Source organism: Oryctolagus cuniculus, unplaced genomic scaffold (assembly GCF_964237555.1).
Source record: "Oryctolagus cuniculus unplaced genomic scaffold, mOryCun1.1 SCAFFOLD_109, whole genome shotgun sequence".
Taxonomy (NCBI): domain Eukaryota; kingdom Metazoa; phylum Chordata; class Mammalia; order Lagomorpha; family Leporidae; genus Oryctolagus; species Oryctolagus cuniculus.
In genome coordinates this window covers 197493-216863 of record NW_027208307.1, presented here as the reverse complement: position 1 = coordinate 216863, position 19371 = coordinate 197493, and the positions used below count along the sequence as shown (strand labels likewise).

Below are 19371 nucleotides of genomic sequence, written 5' to 3'. Positions count from 1 at the left end.
CTCGATTATCTAAAATTTGGTCACCAATAAAACAAAATAAACATGCAGTTAAAGATTAGAAAGCTGGGAGCCTGCTAGTTGGTCTTATAGCAAGTAAATACTCATGCAAATTAATCTTTAACACTGATTTCTCATGTGAAACAAAATCAATCCTGTGTTTAAATCTATACAAATTCGCTTGCTTTAATAACTAAACTTAAAACTTTAAATTTCATATGCTGTGTTGCCTGTTAATTATTTCTCTTTCAAAATAGCAAAAACACTAGAGAACTCCTAAAAGAATTTTATGTGTGGCTGATTTGGCTTTTCACAGTTAATATAAAATATGTAATACTTAATATTATTATATTATATTATATATAATATATTATATAATATAATATATATAATATAATATATTATAATATAATTATATGTTATATAATTATATAATATTAATTATATATTAATTATATTAATTAATTGATTAATATTAATTATATATAATTAATAATATATTATAATAAGATATATAATTATTATATAATATAATTATATTATATAATAAAATATATTTATAAAAATTATATGATATAATAAAATATTATATAATAATATAATTTATATAATAATATAATAATATATTTTATTATATTATATTGTATAATATATATTATATTATAATATAATATATTATATATATTATATATAATAGCCTAAGTGTGGCACATAGAATTACAGAAATAGATGATTTATTGGATGTCAATGAGGCACCTTTCCAATTGCTTTAGCTAACCCATGAATAGGAAGTTCGATGATTTTAATCTTCACAACTGGTATTTCTTTTCTTCTTCTTCTTCTTCTTCTTTTTTTTTTTTTTTTGACAGGCAGAGTGGACAGTGAGAGAGACAGAGAGAAAGGTCTTCCTTTTCCGTTGGTTCACTCCCCAACGGCCACTGCGGCTGGCATGCTGCAGCGGGCACACCGCACTGATCCAAAGCCAGGAGCCAGGTGCTCCTCCTGGTCTCCTATGTGGGTGCAGGGCCCAAGGACTTAGGCCATCCTCTAATGCACTCCTGGGCCACAGCAGAGAGCTGGACTGGAAGAGGAGCAACCAGGCACAACTGGTATTTCTAATAGTTTATGTCTGTAAGTATTGTTTTATAGTATTCTATACCATTTTTCACCTAAGTCAGGCCAGATGGATCTCCCATAAAAGACAGCGGATGTAAGTCAGTCAGGTATGAATAAGTTAGGAAGCTCATGTTCAATTTGTGGTCATGTTCAATTTGTGGTATTTTATATCTATGTAACAGCTATTATTACATATAAGTTTGATTGAAAATCACTTTGGAAAAGAAAAGGAAACAAAGCAAAACCAACAAAACCATTCATTCTTGTAAGTCATCATAGTATTAGCTTATCTTATGAAATTCATCAATTTGTGGAAGCCAATTAGAACAAATGGTTCTAATTTGACTATATTTACTCAAAATACAAAATCAGAAGGAAAAAGCAATAGTTCTCTTGCCCTATGTCTGTAGCAGCCATATTTGTGTGCATGTATGTAAGAATTTTGACATCTACCATATTTATAAGTGATCATATTATACAAACAAGCTCAACTGTGATCCAGAAGGGTGGTACTATTGATTGAAGATGTGCAAAGGGGACAAAATTTACACTCCATTTTTGACAAAGACTCAACAAAATACCTAAGAGAATAGGGATTCTAATTCTTTTCCTGAGTGTACAATAATAATGAGTATATTTATTTTGTTCCTTAGAACCAGGATGACTTAGGATGACCCAAACTTCTATCATTATGTGGTATTTTAAGTTTAAGCTGTGAATTTTTTTCTTAATATAAAGAAAAAGAAACATCAGTAACCTTGTAAATCACCATGAGGTACATGTCTTAAGACAGTTAAAAACCAGTTAACTGGGGCAGAAAGATCTTAATTCTGTTATATATAACTGAATGTTATTAAAACACATTGTGCTTTTTTTGGGCTCCAAACATGCCATTTATATCTTTAGATCATATTTTATAGTATGAGTATTTGTGCTCATATTTAACTTGTGCTTAGAAATGCCTATTTATAAAGGAACAAACATCTGAGTGGCTTCTCTGAATGATGTAGTTATTCTTAGATACATAAATCTATATTCCTGGTGGCTTGATAAACCTCTGAAGCTATATAGATTGTGCATGTGTGCGTGTGTGTGTGTGTGTGTGTATGTACATTTTTAGAAAGACGGTATAGATTCCATCAGATCTAAAAAAGATTAAGAATCATTATTCTGAAACTTCAATTCCCTGGGAACTAGGTATCAGTGAGAAAGTCCCAACAAATCAACAGTACTCCTTGGAAGAAAAATGACCCATGCTATTGCTGCAGCCATCCAGAGCAAAAGCAGCATCATTCAGCGCTGGTTTTTACCATAAGATGCTGCCACAGGAACAAATTGTACCATTTTGCAGGCTGTGAAGCAACCGATAGAGAGTTAGGATTTCCTACCCAGAATTAAAGATTCCAAGAAACATATACACAAACTTTAGTATGATCACTCTATAATTGTTTATCTGTGTGTGTGATATTCAATCCTGGAGGGGAGAGAGGTAGCAAGGAGGAAAGAGGGGGAAAAAATTGAAAGAAACCAATAGCCAATGGGCAAGAGACTTCAAATTCCCAGAACTCCTTTTTGAACATTTTATTTATTTTAACTTTATTTAAAAGGGAGGGAGAGAGATGGGGAGGGGGGGGAGGAGGAGGGAGAAGGAGAGGGAGAATATGAATCTTCCATCTGCTAGTTCACTCCCCATATGCTTGCAACAGCCAGGGATGGGCCAGACAAAAGCTATAAGCCTGGAACTCAATCAAGGTCTCCCACATGAGTAGCAGGGACCCAAGTACTTGAGTCATCATCTGCTGCCTCCTAGGTTGCACATTACCAGGAAGCTAGAGGAGCTGTGACTTGAACCAAGCACTCCATCATAAGATGTGAGCAACCCAAGCAGCATCCTAACTGCTGTGTCATATGCCCTCTCCTCCCTAAATCCTTTAAAGGATAGCTTTAAATAATAAATATTTGTGGAACTTAATTAAGAAGGAAAGAGAAAAAATGATAATGAAGAAAAACATTGGAATAATAAAAATACAGAGTAAAATGGATACGCTGTTATGTATACCTTGATAGTTGATTGATCAGGCAAAGAAAACAGAATTACTATAATTATACTGAGATGATGCAGATATTACATATGCAAAAGTTTATGTATATATGTATAGAAAGCTTACACAGAGTTTATTTTAAAAATATCTCATGACTTCCTAATATACTAGAAGAGAAAATATCATTTAATTTTTTAAATCATGAATTGTCTCCAATCTTCGATTACCATAATCATTATTTAAAATACCAAGGCAATTACCAAAAAATATCTTGGGTAATCAATGATATTTGGGAGGCATGCGTTTGTTGTGGAAGTTAAGATGTTGTTTGGACACCAGCATCTCATTTTGAAGAGTCTGGATTCAGGTCCTGGCCCTGCTTTCATTCTAGCTTCCTTCTAATGTGCACTCTAGGAGGTAGATGGTTATGGCTCAAGTACCCGGGTGCCTTCAACCCATATGAAAAACCTGTTAGGAATCTGGAAAACATTATGCTGAGTGAAATAAGCCAGTCCCAAAGGGACAAATATCATATGTTCTCCCTGATCGGTGACAACTAACCAAGCACCAAAAAGGAAACCTGTTAAAGTGAAATGAACACTATGAGAAACGGTGACTTGATCAGCCCTTGCCCTGAATGTTGATGAACAACTTAATACTTTATCCCTCTTAGTATTTGCTTGTTTGTTTGTTCTACTTAATACTTTTGGTTGAATTCTGTAATCAATACACAGTTATTCTTAAGTGTTGAGACTAAACTGAAAAGTGATCCCTGTTAAATATAAGAGTGGGAATAAGAGAGGGAGAAGATGTATAATTTGGGACATGCTCAATCTAACTTGCCCCAAACAGTAGAGTTAGAAAGGTACCAGGGGATTCCAATTCAATCCCATCAAGGTGGCATGTACCAATGCCATCTCAGATCAGCCAGATCTGACTAGTGAGATGGCATTGGTACATGCCACCTTGATGGGATTGAATTGGAGTCCCCTGGCACATTTCTAACTCTACTGTTTGGGGCAAGTCAGCTTGAGCATGTCCCAAATTGTACATCTTCTCCCTCTCTTATTCCCAAACTTATATTTAACAAGGATCACTTTTCAGTTAAATTTAAAGACCTAAGAATAACTGTGTGTTAATTAAAGAGTTCAACCAATGGTATTAAGTAGAACAAAAAATACTAAAAGGGATAAAGTATTAAGTTGTTCATCAACATTCAGGACAAGGGCTGTTCAAGTCACTGTTTCTCATAGTGTCCATTTCAGTTCAACAGGTTTCCTTTTTGGTGCTTGGTAGGTTGTTATTAATCAGGGAGAACATATGGTATTTTTCCCTTTGTGGCTGGCTTATTTCACTCAGCATGATGTTTTCCAGATTCCTCCATTTTGTTGTAAATGACAGGATTTCTTTGTTTTTTTTTTTTTTTTTTACTGCTATATAGTATTCTATAGAGTACATGTCCCATAATTTCAGTCAGGAAAGTGAAGAGGCAACCGACAGAATGGGAAAAAATATTTGCAAACTATGCAACAGATAAAGCCTTAATAACCAATCTACAAAGAGATCAAGAAGCTCCACAAAAACAAAATGAACAACCCACTTAAGGGATGGGTCAAGGACCTCAGTAGACATTTTTCAAAAGAGGAAATCCAAATGGCCAACAGACACATGAAAAAATGTTCAAGATCACTAGTCATCAGGGAAATGCAAATCAAAACCACAATGAGGTTTCACCTCACCTGGGTTAGAATGGCTCACATACAGAAATCTACCAACAAATGATGCTGGCAAGATGTGGGGAAAAAGGGACACTAACCCTCTGTTGGTGGGAATGCAAACTGGTAAAGCCACTAGTGAAGTCAGTCTGGAGATTCTTCAGAAACCTGAATATAACCCTACCATACAACCCAGCCATCCCACTCCTTGGAATTTACCCAAAGGAAATCAAATCGGCAAACAAAAAAGCTGTATGCACCTAAATGTTTATTGCAGCTCAATTCACAATAGCTAAGACCTGGAATCAACCCAAATGACCATCAACAGTAGACTGGTTAAAGAAACTATTTCTTTGTGTTCTTAAGGAGGATGAAGACATAATTTTGAACACATGCCAATTTTTGTACTACTGTATTAAATAGGGCAGGTGAAGCTCTACTATGGGGAGCATTGAAATTTCAAAAATAAAAACTTTAGGTTCTCTATGCAGAAATACAAAAAGATGAATATCTTCTATGGTATTAAATTGATACCAAAACTGTTGGTTAGAATCGTGGGAAACTGCAGTCTCTAAATACATGCTCCAAATCCCATTTCATATGTATGTGATGCTATCTACTGTGGCCCCCTGAATGAACTCCACTAGCTCACCTAAATATATCAGCAAGCAAATGAAGTTAATAAATATCTTGCTCACTCAGTTCTGAAGTAGAGACCTCTAAAAATTTACCATACTGCTACACTCACCAATAAGAAAACAAATGAATTCAGTACAGTTTTACTAAACATTGTCTTCAATTAGCCTAGAAAAGTTCAGTTGGTTTGTTTATTGATGGGTACAAGGAAGCCAGACATTAAATATATCAAAAGTAATCAGAAAGAGGGAGAGACAGAGAGAAAAAAAAATATTCCATCTTCTGGTTCATTTCCCAAATGTCTGCAACAGCTGGGACTGGGCCAAGACAAAGCCAGAAGCCTGGAATTCCATTTGGTTCTTCCACATGGATTGCAGGGGCCCAAGCACTTGATTCATTCCCAGCTGCCCTAACAGGCACATTAGCAGGCAGCTGAACAGAAAGTGGAACAGACTGAGCTTAAACCAGGACTGTGTTATGTATAATATGCTGACATCACAGGCAGTGACTTTACCCTCTGTGCCATCACACAGGCCTCCACACACACACACAAAATTTAACAAATTCAAAAAGATCAAAATCATATCTCATGTTGTATTTTTACCACAACAGTATGAAACTAGAAGTCAATAGCAAAAGGAATTTTGAGAAATTCACTAATAACTAGAAATTAAACAAGATGCTCCTGAGTAATCAATGGGTCAAAAAATAAAATGGTAATTTAAAAAATAAAATGTCTTGAATAAATGACAATGTAAAGACAACATATCAAAACTCACGGGATACAGCCAATGTAGGTCCATGAGGAAAATTCATAACAATATATACCTACATTAAAAAGGAAAAAAGATCCTCAATTAATAGTCTAACACATGCTTCAAGAAGCAAACACATCCAAAATTAACCAAAGATTAGCAAAAGGATGGAAAAATATAGATCAGAAAAAAAAATAAATGAAATTGAGAACAGAAAAAACACATGAAGTAAATAAAATCAAGAGTTACTGCTCTGAAAAAGTAACCCAACATAGCCCTTAATAGATTAAGAAAAAGAGAGAAGAATCCAATCAAATCAGAATTGAAAGTAAAAACTTTACAACAGATGCCTTAGAAATAAAAATCATAAGGGGCTATTATGAACAAGTTTAAGCCAACACATTGGATAGCCTAGCAGGAGTGGTAAACATCCTGCCCATGGGCCTAATGAGAGACGTAAAATCATTTGGTCTGGCCCTGCCAAGGCAGCCTCAGGTGGAACTCAAAATTCAAAAAATCTACAGGTGCCTAATTTTTAAGTTGAAAATTTTGTATGGTCTGTGAATGACATCATATATATCCAAATGGCCCTTGGCAGGGAAAAGGTTTCCTATGCTTGGTAGAGGAAAAGGATAAGTTCCTATATAATCTAATAAAATTGAATCATGAAATAGAAAGCTCTAACAGATCATTAACAAAGAGATTGAAGAAGAAATAATTTAAAACTTCCAAAAAAGAAATGTCCAGAACTAGATGGCTTCACAACTGAATCTTGCATAAGTTGTTTTTTTTTTTTTTTTTTTTTTTTTTTTTTTTTTTTTTGGACAGGCAGAGTGGACAGAGAGAGAGAGAAACAGAGGGAAAGGTCTTCCTTTGCCGTTGGTTCACCCTCCAATGGCCGCCACGGCCAGCGCGCTGCGGCCGGCACACCGCGCTGATCCAATGGCAGGAGCCAGGTGCTCATCCTGGTCTCCCATGGGGTGCAGGGCCCAAGCACTTGGGTCATCCCCCACTGCACTCCCTGGCCACAGCACAGAGCTGGCCTGGAAGAGGGGCAACCGGGAAAGAATCTGGCGCCCCGACCGGGACTAGAACCCGGTGTGCCAGCGCCGCAAGGCAGAGGATTAGCCTAGTGAGCTACAGCACCGGCGCATAAGGTTCTTAAAATAGTACTTTTTTTTTTTTTAAGGTCAGAGAGAAAGAGAGGGAGACACAAAGAGAGAGATCTTCTATCCACTGATTCACTCTCTGAATGGCTGCAATGACCAGGGCTGGGCCAGTTTCATCCCACTCTCCCACACAGGTAGCACCTGAGCCTTCTTCCACTGCTTTTCCAAGGCCATTAGCAGAGAGCTGGATCAAAAGTGGAACAGGCTTTACACTATGCCACAATATCAGACCCTAAAATAGTATACTTAAAAAAGTAATATTGTAGAGTGACTAAAGAGTAAGCTTTATAATTAGACTATCTGTATTCAGAATCCCAATGCCAAAGTCTAATCGGCAGAATAATAAGCCAGTTTATATAGTTCTACTTTATAAACTTCACATAACCTTTTTATTCAACTATATAAAACTAATTGAAATATATATATATTATTTTTTCAAAGGATCTTCTGTGGTTTCATGAATGCTAAAAAGGGCTAAATTCCAGAGTAGTAGCCTCTTATTTACAATGAATGTAAGTCATCATTGAACATTGTACAGTCTTTTGTGGAAATCTAGAAAATACATGTGAATTAAAACTATATGACACAGTGGTGGGGGGCTGCTGTGGCATAGCGGGTAAGGCCACCGCCTACAGTGCCAGCATCCCATTTGTGCCCTGGGTCAAGTTCTGGATGCTCCACTTCCAATCCAGCTCTCTGCTAAGACAGTGGAAGATGGCCCAAGTCCTTGGGTCTCTGCACCTGCGTGGGAGACCTGGAAGAAGCTCCTGGCTCCTAGTTTCACATCCGCACAGCTCCAGCTGTAGCAGCCAACTAGGGAATAAACAGGTGGATGGAAGAACTCTCTCTCTCTCTGCCTCCCCTTCCCTCTCTGTGTAACTTTGACCTTCAAATAAATAAATAAATCTTTAATATACATATATGACACAATAAATTTAGTAAATTTATGGTAACGATCACTAGAAAATAAGCAAGAATTAATTTTTAAAAAAATTATTTATTTATTTGAGAGCCAGAGTGAAAACAGAAAGGGAGAAACAGAGATGTCTTCCATCTGCTGGCTCACTCCCCAAATGGCCACAATGGCAAGGGCTGGGCCAGGCTGAAGCCAGAAGCCAGGAACTTCCCCCAGTTCTCCCTTGTGGGTGCAGGAGTCAAGCACTTGGGCCATCTTCCACTGATTTCCCAGGTACCTTAGCAGGGAGCTGGCTTGGAAGTGGACCAGTCGGGACTCGAAGGATCACCCATATGGTATGCTAGCACCGCAGGTGGAGGCTCAACCTACTATAACACAGTCTCAGCCCTCAAAACTAATTTTATAAAGCCAACACAGTTGAGAATTTGAGAATTTCTTATGTATTGTTTAATCTTATTTCATGGAAGCTGTGGTACAGAGAAGTTAACTTGCTCAAGTTTGTATTTAACTAGTACTACAAAGGCACACAAAGCCTTACATAAAATTTAGTCATGAAGCTCTTGCATCCTTCATTACTTCCTCACCTTTATCCCCAAAGATATCGATTAGTATTTGAGCTAAGGCCCAAGGGTCCGCATTTTTAAGAAAGTCTTCATATAATTATTATTCTCTATACTACACTGTAAAAACCACTATACCATGAGCCAACGCTATGGCACAGAGGGTAAGGCTGCCACCTGAGGCTCTGGCATCCCATATGGGTGCTGGTTCAAGTCATGGCTGCTCCACTTTCAATCCGTCTCCCTGCTGGTGTGCCTGGGAAAGCAGCAGAAGATGCTCAAATGCTTAGGCCCCTGCACCAATGTGGGGGGCCCAGATGAAGCCCCAGGCTCCTGGTTTGGCCTGGCCAGCCCTGGCTGTTGCAGCCATATGGAGAGTGAACCAGCAGATAGAAGATCTCTCTCTCTACAATTCTAACATACAAATAAAATGAGTATATCTTTTTAAAAAAGTTAGTACACCATATGATCTTCATCTTCTGATTCTTATATTCTATTTTTCTCAATATTCTGGTCACTATACATTTAAAGGTATCCTAGAACTTGTAGGAATCTTATGTAAACCAGTTTATGGAGCCAGCTTATCCAGCCAACTAGCACACTGCCAACCTGGGGCACTGTTTATATCTAATTGGACACTCTCAACTCAACATAAGGATTTTACATCTGTAACAGCCACTTGCATAATTTTGGACCTATAGTAGATGCTGCTGCTTGAGTGTGTCTCAAGGCAGGAAACTGCCATGAAATTAGAGGAAAGGCTACAGTTTCTGATCTTCATCAAAATAGGCAATGGGGGGGCATAAGCTGCCCCTAAAGGAATGTGGCAGCCTAGACAGCAGGGGGCTGAATGGATGTTAATTGCAGGAGCATTTGAATGGACCTGTCTTTGAAGATTTACACCACAGTTCTGTTCCCAGTCATGGATCACCAGACTGGATTCCTTTCCCACCTAAAGTTGTACATCAACTGTGCCTATGTGCCAGCTAGCTTGTAGACTTGCTGATACCCTCTAATAGAAAGTGCTGGCCAAAGCAATCCAGGGCACACTCTTCAGGTGAAGATGTCCATGATCTGTCTCACTCATTTATGAAACCCCACACTAGAGCCTTCTAGAAAAATAATTTTATTGAAATATCATTAGAGGGGTTGGCACTGCGTTGCAGTGGGTTAAAGCCCTGGCATGCAGGGCAGGCATCCCACATGGGTGCCCATTCGAGTCTTGGCTGCTCCACTTCTGATCCAGCTCTGTGCTATGGCCTGGAAAAGCAGAAGATGGCCCACGTCCTTGGGTCCCTGTACCTGTGTGGGAGACCCAGAAGAAGCTCCTGGCTACTGGCTTTGGATTAGCTCAGCTCTGGCTATTGGGGCCATTTGGGGAGTGAACCATCAGACGGAAGACCTCTCTCTCTCTCTCTCTCTGTATGGCTCTATCTCTATTTGTAACTCTGTCTTTCAAATAAATAAAAATAAACCTTTTAAAAAAAAGAAATATCATTAGAAAAGTTATGCTCTGTATAAAAGCAATATAACTTGTAGTATATTTTAAAAGTTCATATAAATTAAACAAAGCCTTTGGTTAAAAATATTCTATATTTTTACAAGTTATAATGTTACCACTTGTTATCTCTGGGGATTGGTTCCATAACCAGGCAAGGATACCCAAACATATGGATATCCTTATATAAAATTGTTATTTTTGCATATAACTTATATCTTCTCATGTACTTTAGATCATCTCTAGATTACTTATAATATCTAATACAATATAAATAGTCATTATACTGCATTATTTAGGGAATAATATCAAGAAAAACATCTACATGTTTAGTATAGCTGTAGTTTTTTTAAAGATTTATTTATTCATTTAGCCGGTGCCGCGGCTCACTAGGCTAATCCTCTGCCTAGCGGCGCCGGCACACCGGGTTCTAGTCCCGGTCGGGGCGCCAGATTCTGTCCCGGTTGCCCCTCTTCCAGGCCAGCCCTCTGCTGTGGCCAGGGAGTGCAGTGGAGGATGGCCCAGGTGCTTGGGCCCTGCACCCCATGGGAGACCAGGAAAAGCACCTGGCTCCTGGCTCCTGCCATCGGATCAGCGTGGTGCGCCGGCCGCAGCGCGCCGGCCGCGGTGGCCATTGGAGGGTGAACCAACGGCAAAGGAAGACCTTTCTCTCTGTCTCTCTCTCTCACTGTCCACTCTGCCTGTCAAAAAAATAAAAAAATAAAAAAAAATTAAAAAAAAAGATTTATTTATTCATTTGAAAATGAGAGAGAGAGAAAAGGACAGACAGAGAAAGAGAAATCTATCCATTGGTTCACTCCCCAAATGGCTCCAACTACCAGGGGTGGGCCATGCTGAAGCCAGGAGTGCAGGAGTTTCTTCTGGGTCTCCTACTTGGGTGGCAGGGGCCCAAGGACTAGGGTCATCTTCAGCTGCTTTCCCAGGTACATTAACAGGGAGTTGGATAGGAAGTAGGGTAGCCAGTCCTTGAACTGGTGCACATATGGGATACTGGAACTACAGGTGGCAGCTTAACCTACTGTGCTACAGCACCGGCTTCACCTCTGTAATTTTTTTTTTTTTTTTTTTTTGGACAGGCTGAGTGGACAGTGAGAGAGAGAGACAGAGAAAAGTTCTTCCTTTTGCCGTTGGTTGGTTCACTCTTCAATGGCCGCCGCGGCCAGCGCACTGCGCTGATCCGTAGGCAGGAGCCTGGTGCTTATCCTGGTCTCCCATACGGGGGCAGGGCCCAAGCACTTGGGTCATCCTCCACTGCACTCCCTGGCCACAGCAGAGAGCTGGACTGGAAGAGGGGCAACCGGGACAGAATCCGGCGCCCCGACCGGGACTAGAACCCGGTGTGCCGGCTCCACAAGGCAGAGGATTAGCCTACTGAGCCGCAGCACTGGCCTCACCTCTGTAATTTTTAAAAACTATTTTTGACCCTCATTTTATTCAATCTACAGATACACAACCTGCACAGACAAAGCACTGCCTGTACTTAATGTAATGATTTATTGTTTTATTTAATGTAACTACATTCAATTTGAATTACTTGACCCCCAGCAGAGTCATCAATAAGCACTATCACTGAGTAATGCTGTAATATAAAAAACTATTTAAACTATAGCAAATTCTTTAAGCCCAATACTATTAGCTTGTATATCAAAGCCCTGCATCTGGGTTTATTTCACAGGAAGTCTCAAAACAAATTCAAACTTATGTTTTTTGCCTTTACAACATCTAGAAAGATACTACATTAAATATGCATTAAATAGAAAATTGTTTTCCTTACTAAAAATGTTACAGATAAAAAATATAAGTAATGTGAATAAATATTTGAAGTATAAAGATTTAATTATTCATATGATTATACTTCTAACCATATCTTGTTTATTCTCATTTATAGAGAAATTAATACACATATATTTAACTTACCTCTGTTGTTTGTAGACTGGGATCTATTTCTCTAGTAACTACTCTCCCTAGAAGAAATAAGAAAGAGAAAAACATGTTACACTGGTCAACTGATCTGAATATGTTCAAAAGTATGCAGAGGGACTGGTGCTGTGGCATAGTGGGTAAAGTCACCACCTGCAGTGCTAGCATCTCATATGGGCACCAGTTTGAGTTTCGGCTGCTCCACTTCTGATCAAGCTCTCAGCTATGTTCTGGGAAAGCAGTAAAAGATGGCACAAGCCTTTAGGCCCCTTGCCCACATGGGAGACATGGAAGAAGCTCCTGGCTCCTGGCTTCGGATTGGCACAGTTCTGACTGTTGTGGGCCATTTGGAGATTGAACCAGTTGATGAAAGACTTTCTCTCTTTCTCTCCCTCTGACTCTGCATCTCTGTAACTCTGACTTTCAAATAAATAAATAAATCTTAACAAAAAAAAGTTTGCCAAAGGTGAAAACAAAAATTGAGCAATGAGAAAAAAGAAAGCTCAAAGGAAAATACTGGAAGAAAATGTAGATTTTTCTGGAACTAAACTGTTCCAAACAGCCTCCAACAGAAGTCTCATTAAAAACTGTTTAGAAGAATAGTAAGATAAGGATATGTAGGAAAAATATCACCCAGTAAGAAATAAACTCAACTCTCATCAGTACAGTTCTCAATCCATACCTACCAAACTGCCGAGACAAAGACATCCAACAGTGCTGTTCAATGATATCTCTTAGTTATCACTATATGAGTTTTCATATTCTCTTTGACTTGTTTTCCTGGAATTGAACCAGACTGGTTGCAAGTAAAACAGTACCAGAACACGACCATTTTCGAAATAGGCCAAATTACTACTCACCCCCCAGATAGAGTCACCATGGTTAGGTGAACCATTAGGACTCAAATAAGTTTCTGACTGTAAAAAAGGTAACAGAGAATTTAAATACTTATTCCCAAGTAATTCCAACTTGGAAAAATACTGAGAAATATTTGTCAATATTTCCATAAAATGCTTTTGAAGAAAATATCACAAGGGAAATCAAATAAAATATTACTACCACTTAAAAATCATTCCAAAGTAACAGTAATTCTGTAAGAGTTGGGATATATTCCGAAAACACAGAAATTTATAAATCAGTCATTTGTACATCTTTTTCATAATCCAAGAAACACAATTCATTCCACAAAACAATATTTAATATATGTTAAATGAAATTAATTGTACCTAGTTCACAATAGTACAATTCTTTTTCACAGATGATGCTAATCACTCAGCTATTCTTCCTAGTCATTAAGTCCATCACATAAATGAAACTATTATATGTGGATAAACTCCAAAGCTTCCTACCAAGCAGCATAGTTATTAACTACTCATTTGTTAAAATAAGGCTATGTGAAAATAATCATTGATTTGTAAGAAACAGTTACTTCACGTAAACTGTATTTTACTTTTAAAAGTAGAGGCAGGGGCCAGCACCGTGGCTCACTTGGTTAATCCTCCGCCTGTGGCGCCGGCATCCCATATGGGCACCAGTTCTAGCCCCGGTGCTCCTCTTCCACTCCAGCTCTCCTCTGTGGCCCAGGAAGGCAGTGTAGGATGGCCCAAGTGCTTAGGCCCCTGCACCCACAAGGAAGACCAGGAAGAAGCAAGCACCTGGCTCCTGGTTTCGGATTGGCGCAGTGCTGGCCGTAGTGGCTATTTGGGGAGTTAACCAATGGAAGGAAGACTTTTCTCTCTGTCTCTCTCTCTCACTGTCTGCAACTCTACCTGTCAAATAAAAAAAAAGTAGATGCATGGTTCATATCTTTGATAACAAAAGACAGGGATCATTCATGATGTAAAATCTTTGTCTTTGACAGACTATGTTAATTCTTTCAAATTAATTAAAACCAGCCTACCTCTCCAGCTTCACTCTCTTGCCCTCTTAAATCCAGCCCACCAGTCTTCTTTTAATCCCGTATGCTTTCCTTCAGATTCCTCTCTGAAGTGCCTTAGCTCCTAATTATTCCTCTGCAAGGAATGTATAACTTATTCCCTGCCACTCCCCTCCCCCAACCTACCCCAGGGTAATTCTTCACCACATCCTTCAGCTATAAGTTTGAAAGTCACATTCTCATCAGAAAAGCCTTCTCTCACCTATCTTTTTCAAATCACCTAATATATGTCTACTCGATGGCATTTCTCACAGTTTCAATTTTAAATGATTTTGTGTGCTTTTTTATTTATATTTTTTACTGCCCCAAAGAGTGAAAGTTCTTGAAAGGTGGGCATAATATCTGATTTTGTTCTCTATAGCACAGTGATTGGCAAATGAATGTTGCCTGATAAATGTTCATAGAAAAAAAAAAAAAGGAACAAGCAGGCCAGTAAGAGAAGTGTTTCTTCTATTGCCTTTGTTGCCAATGATGAGACAAAACATGTTGAGAACTACACATGTGCCAGGCACTGTAGTCAGTTTCTTACAGAATCTGTTATGTACATGTAATGAAAGTTACATTGGCAAATGACAATCTTTTTCAGGAGTCAGTATTTCAATATGTACAGTGATGAAATTAAACTAGAACAGATGTCTCAAATTTGAATGTCCACAGCGGGCTAGAAGACTACTCAAGTGAACTGCATACATTTAGCGAACGTTAAGAACACAGTGAAGACATGACAGCTCTAGATGATAACCACCATGCAACAGGGCCCCAGACTCTACAGAGCTCAAGATTTTTCAAGATAACTTTCTGTTTGGTTTTTAATGTAATCCAATCTTTAAATATGTAATGTAATTTAATGTAATCCAATCTTTAAATACGAGAATGTTTTTGAAAATATTTATGAATCCCAAAATAAATTCATTTCTATCAGACTCAGATGTCAGGAAACTCCAATGAAATCTGAATACAAAGTCTCGTAAAGTGTGATAGTTGATTTTATAGCATCAACTTGAATGGATTAAGGAATACTCAGTTCAGAAAAAGGGAGACCCTTATTTTGAATGTGTCTATGAGGATGTATACAAATGGGATGAGCGTGTGAATCTGAGCGGACTAGGTGGGCAGATTTGGCTTTGGGGAAAGCAAGCACCAACAACTGGCTAGGGCTCTGGAGGAACCAGGTGCAGAAGATGCACTGTTACCTTCTCTGAGAGCTATGACTTGCCTGACTCCTGCCTTGGACATCAGATTCTGATCCTTGTAGTCCAGGACCTTATGCCAGCAGTCCCCTTGCTGGCACTCGGGCTTGGGCCTCAAACTGAGAGAACTACACCCACTGCTTTGGGACTGGAACTGAGCCATGCTACTGACATTCCAGGGTCTCCAGCCTGCAGTTAAGCTGCCCTGGGACTTCTCTTTTGCCATAAATAAATCTCCCTTCATATATCTCTATTCATATCTTATCAATTCTGTGTTTTCTTGAGAACCTTGACTAATACATAAAGTTTCAACCAGCTCTGACTCTATGAGATTTATTCCTTAAAAGAGTTTGCTATTCTGCATTTCATGTGGGAATTTTGATAGCACAATTTCTCTAAAAGGCTCAAGCCAAAGGCAGCTTCTCTTGTGACTTCTTTTGAGTCCCCCGATATAATACCAATGATTTGTGTCAAGCGCATTTCAGTTCTTACAAAAGCTGCTTGAAGGTGCACCCTGGCTGGCGCGGTGGCTCAATAGGCTAATCCTACACCTGCGGCGCCGGCACACCAGGTTCTAGTCCCAGTCGGGGCGCCGGATTCTATCCCGGCTGCCCCTCTTCCAGTCAAGCTTTTTGCTGTGGCCCGGGAGTGCAGTGGAGGATGGCCCAAGTCCTTGGGCCCTGCACCCACATGGGAGACCAGGAGGAGCACCTGGCTCCTGGCTTCAGATCAGCGGCAGTGCGCTGGCCGCAGCACACCGGCTGCGGCGGCCATTAGAGGGTGAACCAATGGTAAAGGAAGACCTTTCTCTCTGTCTCTCTCTCATTGTCCATTCTGCCTGTCAAAAAATAAAAATAAATAAATAAAAAAAGGTGTACCCTCTATTTTACATAGGACAAAACTGCTCATGCCCTCCTTAATGAAAAAAAAAAAACAGTTCTTGGTTGAGGTAAGTTGAATTAGCCTAACTGGGTCCCCAAAAAAGACATTTTTTTCTTCTTGCTACAAGTTACCAAAATAATACATGCAGATTTTTTGATACTCCCTGTCACTGATTCCATGGCAAAGCTATATAAGCTCATTAAAGCTCTAAGTGATGGCTGTAAATTTCCCTAGAGAAAGGGAGAGGAAGTCATAATGATGATACACAGAACTGCATGAAATAAGGCAACAAGCAGCAAGATGAATATTTTCCAGTTAGTATAACACCTTCCGGGTTGATTGTCTTTAATTAGCAAGCACTGCAACATTATATTTACTAGAGAAAAATACACTGACTGATAGCTCTTTTTATGTTTGTCTTTGATAGAATACCATTAACTAACATCGTCATTCCATTACTCTGGATGCCAAGAACACCACCACATCAACATAAAGCTAAGATGCAGGTACTGTTTTGTGAAACTTCCATATTAAGCGATGCTTTTTAAAAACTTTCTCTTTTTTCTCCCAGTATCACATTAAGTTGGGACTTCCTATGGTTTTGGTGTAGCTGTCACCTAGGATTCTACTGCAATTGGAGGTTTGATCCCTAGGATGGTGGTGTTGGAAGCTGAGGAAAGCTATGAGAGGTGAGGTCTAGTGGGAGGTCCTTAGGTCACTGAGGATGTGAGGCAATTTTTTGGTGGCCCCTTGGTAAAACCCTTCAGTTCTAATTGAGAAGGTTGTTAAAATTTAAGATAGAAAGGACCAAGATGACCCTCCCCTCTCTAAATTTCTGGTTCCCCCATGCAAGTTTCCATCACGGTCATGTACCACCAGAAGTAATATACACCAGAATTACACCAAAAGAGGCACCAAACAATGCCCTTGAACCTTCAAAACTGGGAGCTAAGTTCTTCTTTTTCTTTGCAAGTAGCTTATTTGACATTTCATTAATTTTCATTATGATAAAAAAGCTGATTTTCTAGTCATTGAAATGGGATAGAGATGGACATCTCCATTTTCATTCATAAATTTGAAGGCAATGCCTCATTGTCTTTTCTCTTCAAATGTGACTTTCAAAAGTCCAAAATGTATTTAACTATATCATCTCTAAGAGTTATAAACAAAGTTCAACTCAAACCATTAGATTTGGTGATCATAAAAATTTGTAAAATTATGATGTAAATAAAGAAAACAAAGGATTACAATAAATATATAGTATTGCTGTTAGAAAGGTGATAGAGTTATCTGTGGAGATGCATTATGTGCTTAGGGAATGAAGAATGAATATGATGTCACATGGGTAACTGAAGTCATTGTTGAAGACACTGCCATTTTAAAAATTTCAAACACATTTCTTCTTGGATTAGAAATAGGTGTGCCAGGGGCCAGCGCTGTGGCATAGCAGGTAAAGCTGCCACCTGCAGTGCCAGCATCCTATATGGGCACTGGTTCAAGGAGACCCAGAAGAAGCTCTGGTTCCTGGCTTCGGGTCGGCCCAGCTCTGGCTGTTGCATCCATTTGAGGGGTGAAGCAGTGGATGGAAGACCTCCCTCTCTCGCTGCCTCTGTCTCTGTAACTGCCTTTCAAATAAATAAATAAATAAATAAAAAATAGGTGTGCTCTTATCAAAATAATCTCTGGCGTATCCAATCCCATATTCTCTCAATTTTTTCTTTCACATTCTACGCATTGAATTGTATATACACATTATATATATTATAAATGAGAAATGTGACAAAAATAATCAACTTTTCTTAAATCACAATGTATACTTTTAGCCAAATATCATCACAGTGAATGAAATTCAACTCTGGAAAATGGTATGGAAGAGGGAGTGGCATTGTGGCATCCCATGTAGGTGCCAGTTTGAGTCCTGACTGCTCCACTTCACATCCAACTCCCTGCTAATGTGCCTGAGAAAGCAGAAAAAGATAGCCCAAATCCTTGGGCCCCTGCACTCACATGGGAGACCTAGAAGAAGCTTCTGCCTACTGGCTTTGGTCTGGTCCAGCCCTGGCCATTATGGCCATTTGGGGAGGGAACCAGTGGATGGAAGATCTCTCTTTGTCTCTCCCCTCTCTGTACCTCTGCCTTTCAAGTAAATAAAATAAATCTTAACAAAAAAGGGTATAGAAGAAATAATCGGTTCATGATTACAAAATATAATACGGTTAGGGAATAAATGTATGCTAAATTATCTATTGGCTTAACTTAATCCAAGTCAAATGGCAACAAGTTTTCAAGAAAGAGTGTGAGAAAACAATTCTAAAATGTTAAGGAAATACAAGCAGTTGAGAATAGCCTTTGTATTCATAATAAATAATAATATTAGAGGAACAGAGACCCCAAAAGAGATACATTATGTGATGGCAGTGGTGCCAACTGAAACAAGTCACTATATTCATCATCATGCATCCTCAGTAGAAAGAAGAGCTAAATGTCTAGTATATCTTAAAACCATCCTTGAGGAAACAGTAAAAATGCTTAATTTTCAGGGGCTAGAGCAGTAGGTTAATCCTCTGCCTGCAGCACCGGCATCCCATATGGCCACAGATTCTAGTCCTGGATGTTCCTCTTCTGATCCTGCTCTCTGCTATCGTCTGGGAAGCAGTGGAAGATGGTCCAAGTGCTTAGGCTCCTGCATGCACATGGGAGACTTAGAGGAAGCTCCTGATTCCTGGCTTTGAATCAGCCCAGCTCTAGACGTTGCAGCAATCATTTGAGAAGAGAACCAGTTAGTGGAAGACCTTTCTCTCTGTCTCTCCCTCTCACTGTCTATAACTCAAATAAATAAAAATCTTAAAAGAAAAAGCAGATGATTTATTTAAAAACTGCTTAATTTCCTAAACCTTCACCTTGAATATACATCTTCTTAACAATCTATAAAGAAATAGGAAGTATGCTCGAAGTACTCCTGTTGCATTCCAAACTACTGTTACCTGAAAAAAAAAAAAGTACTTTGTGGGGGTTGGC

General features: G+C 38.9%; 1 protein-coding gene and 1 long non-coding RNA gene across 6 annotated transcripts in view; one reads left to right on the top strand and one right to left on the bottom strand.

Annotated features, from left to right (window-relative positions):
- LOC127485527 (anoctamin-5) overlaps positions 1-19371 on the bottom strand; it is a 235505-nt gene that overhangs the window by 18665 nt on the left and 197469 nt on the right. For 3 of the 4 annotated variants that reach the window (XM_070067794.1, XM_070067797.1, XM_070067795.1), the window contains exons 2-3: positions 12343-12389; positions 6286-6334 (exon numbers count right to left, since the gene is read on the bottom strand). The exons of the other annotated variant lie outside the window; for it this stretch is intronic. In XM_070067794.1, the coding sequence (XP_069923895.1) occupies positions 6286-6309 (24 nt within the window). In that variant the 5' untranslated portion in view covers positions 6310-6334; positions 12343-12389. The remainder of the gene's footprint in view (positions 1-6285; positions 6335-12342; positions 12390-19371) is intronic. 4 annotated transcript variants of the gene reach the window in all.
- On the top strand, positions 708-18009 carry LOC138848196 (uncharacterized). Of its 2 annotated transcripts, XR_011386020.1 has the most exons (3): positions 713-1128; positions 16781-17042; positions 17766-18009. It is a non-coding gene; the product is annotated as an uncharacterized lncRNA (long non-coding RNA). The 2 variants fall into 2 exon arrangements; XR_011386019.1 differs by having other exon boundaries at positions 708-1128; positions 16781-18009.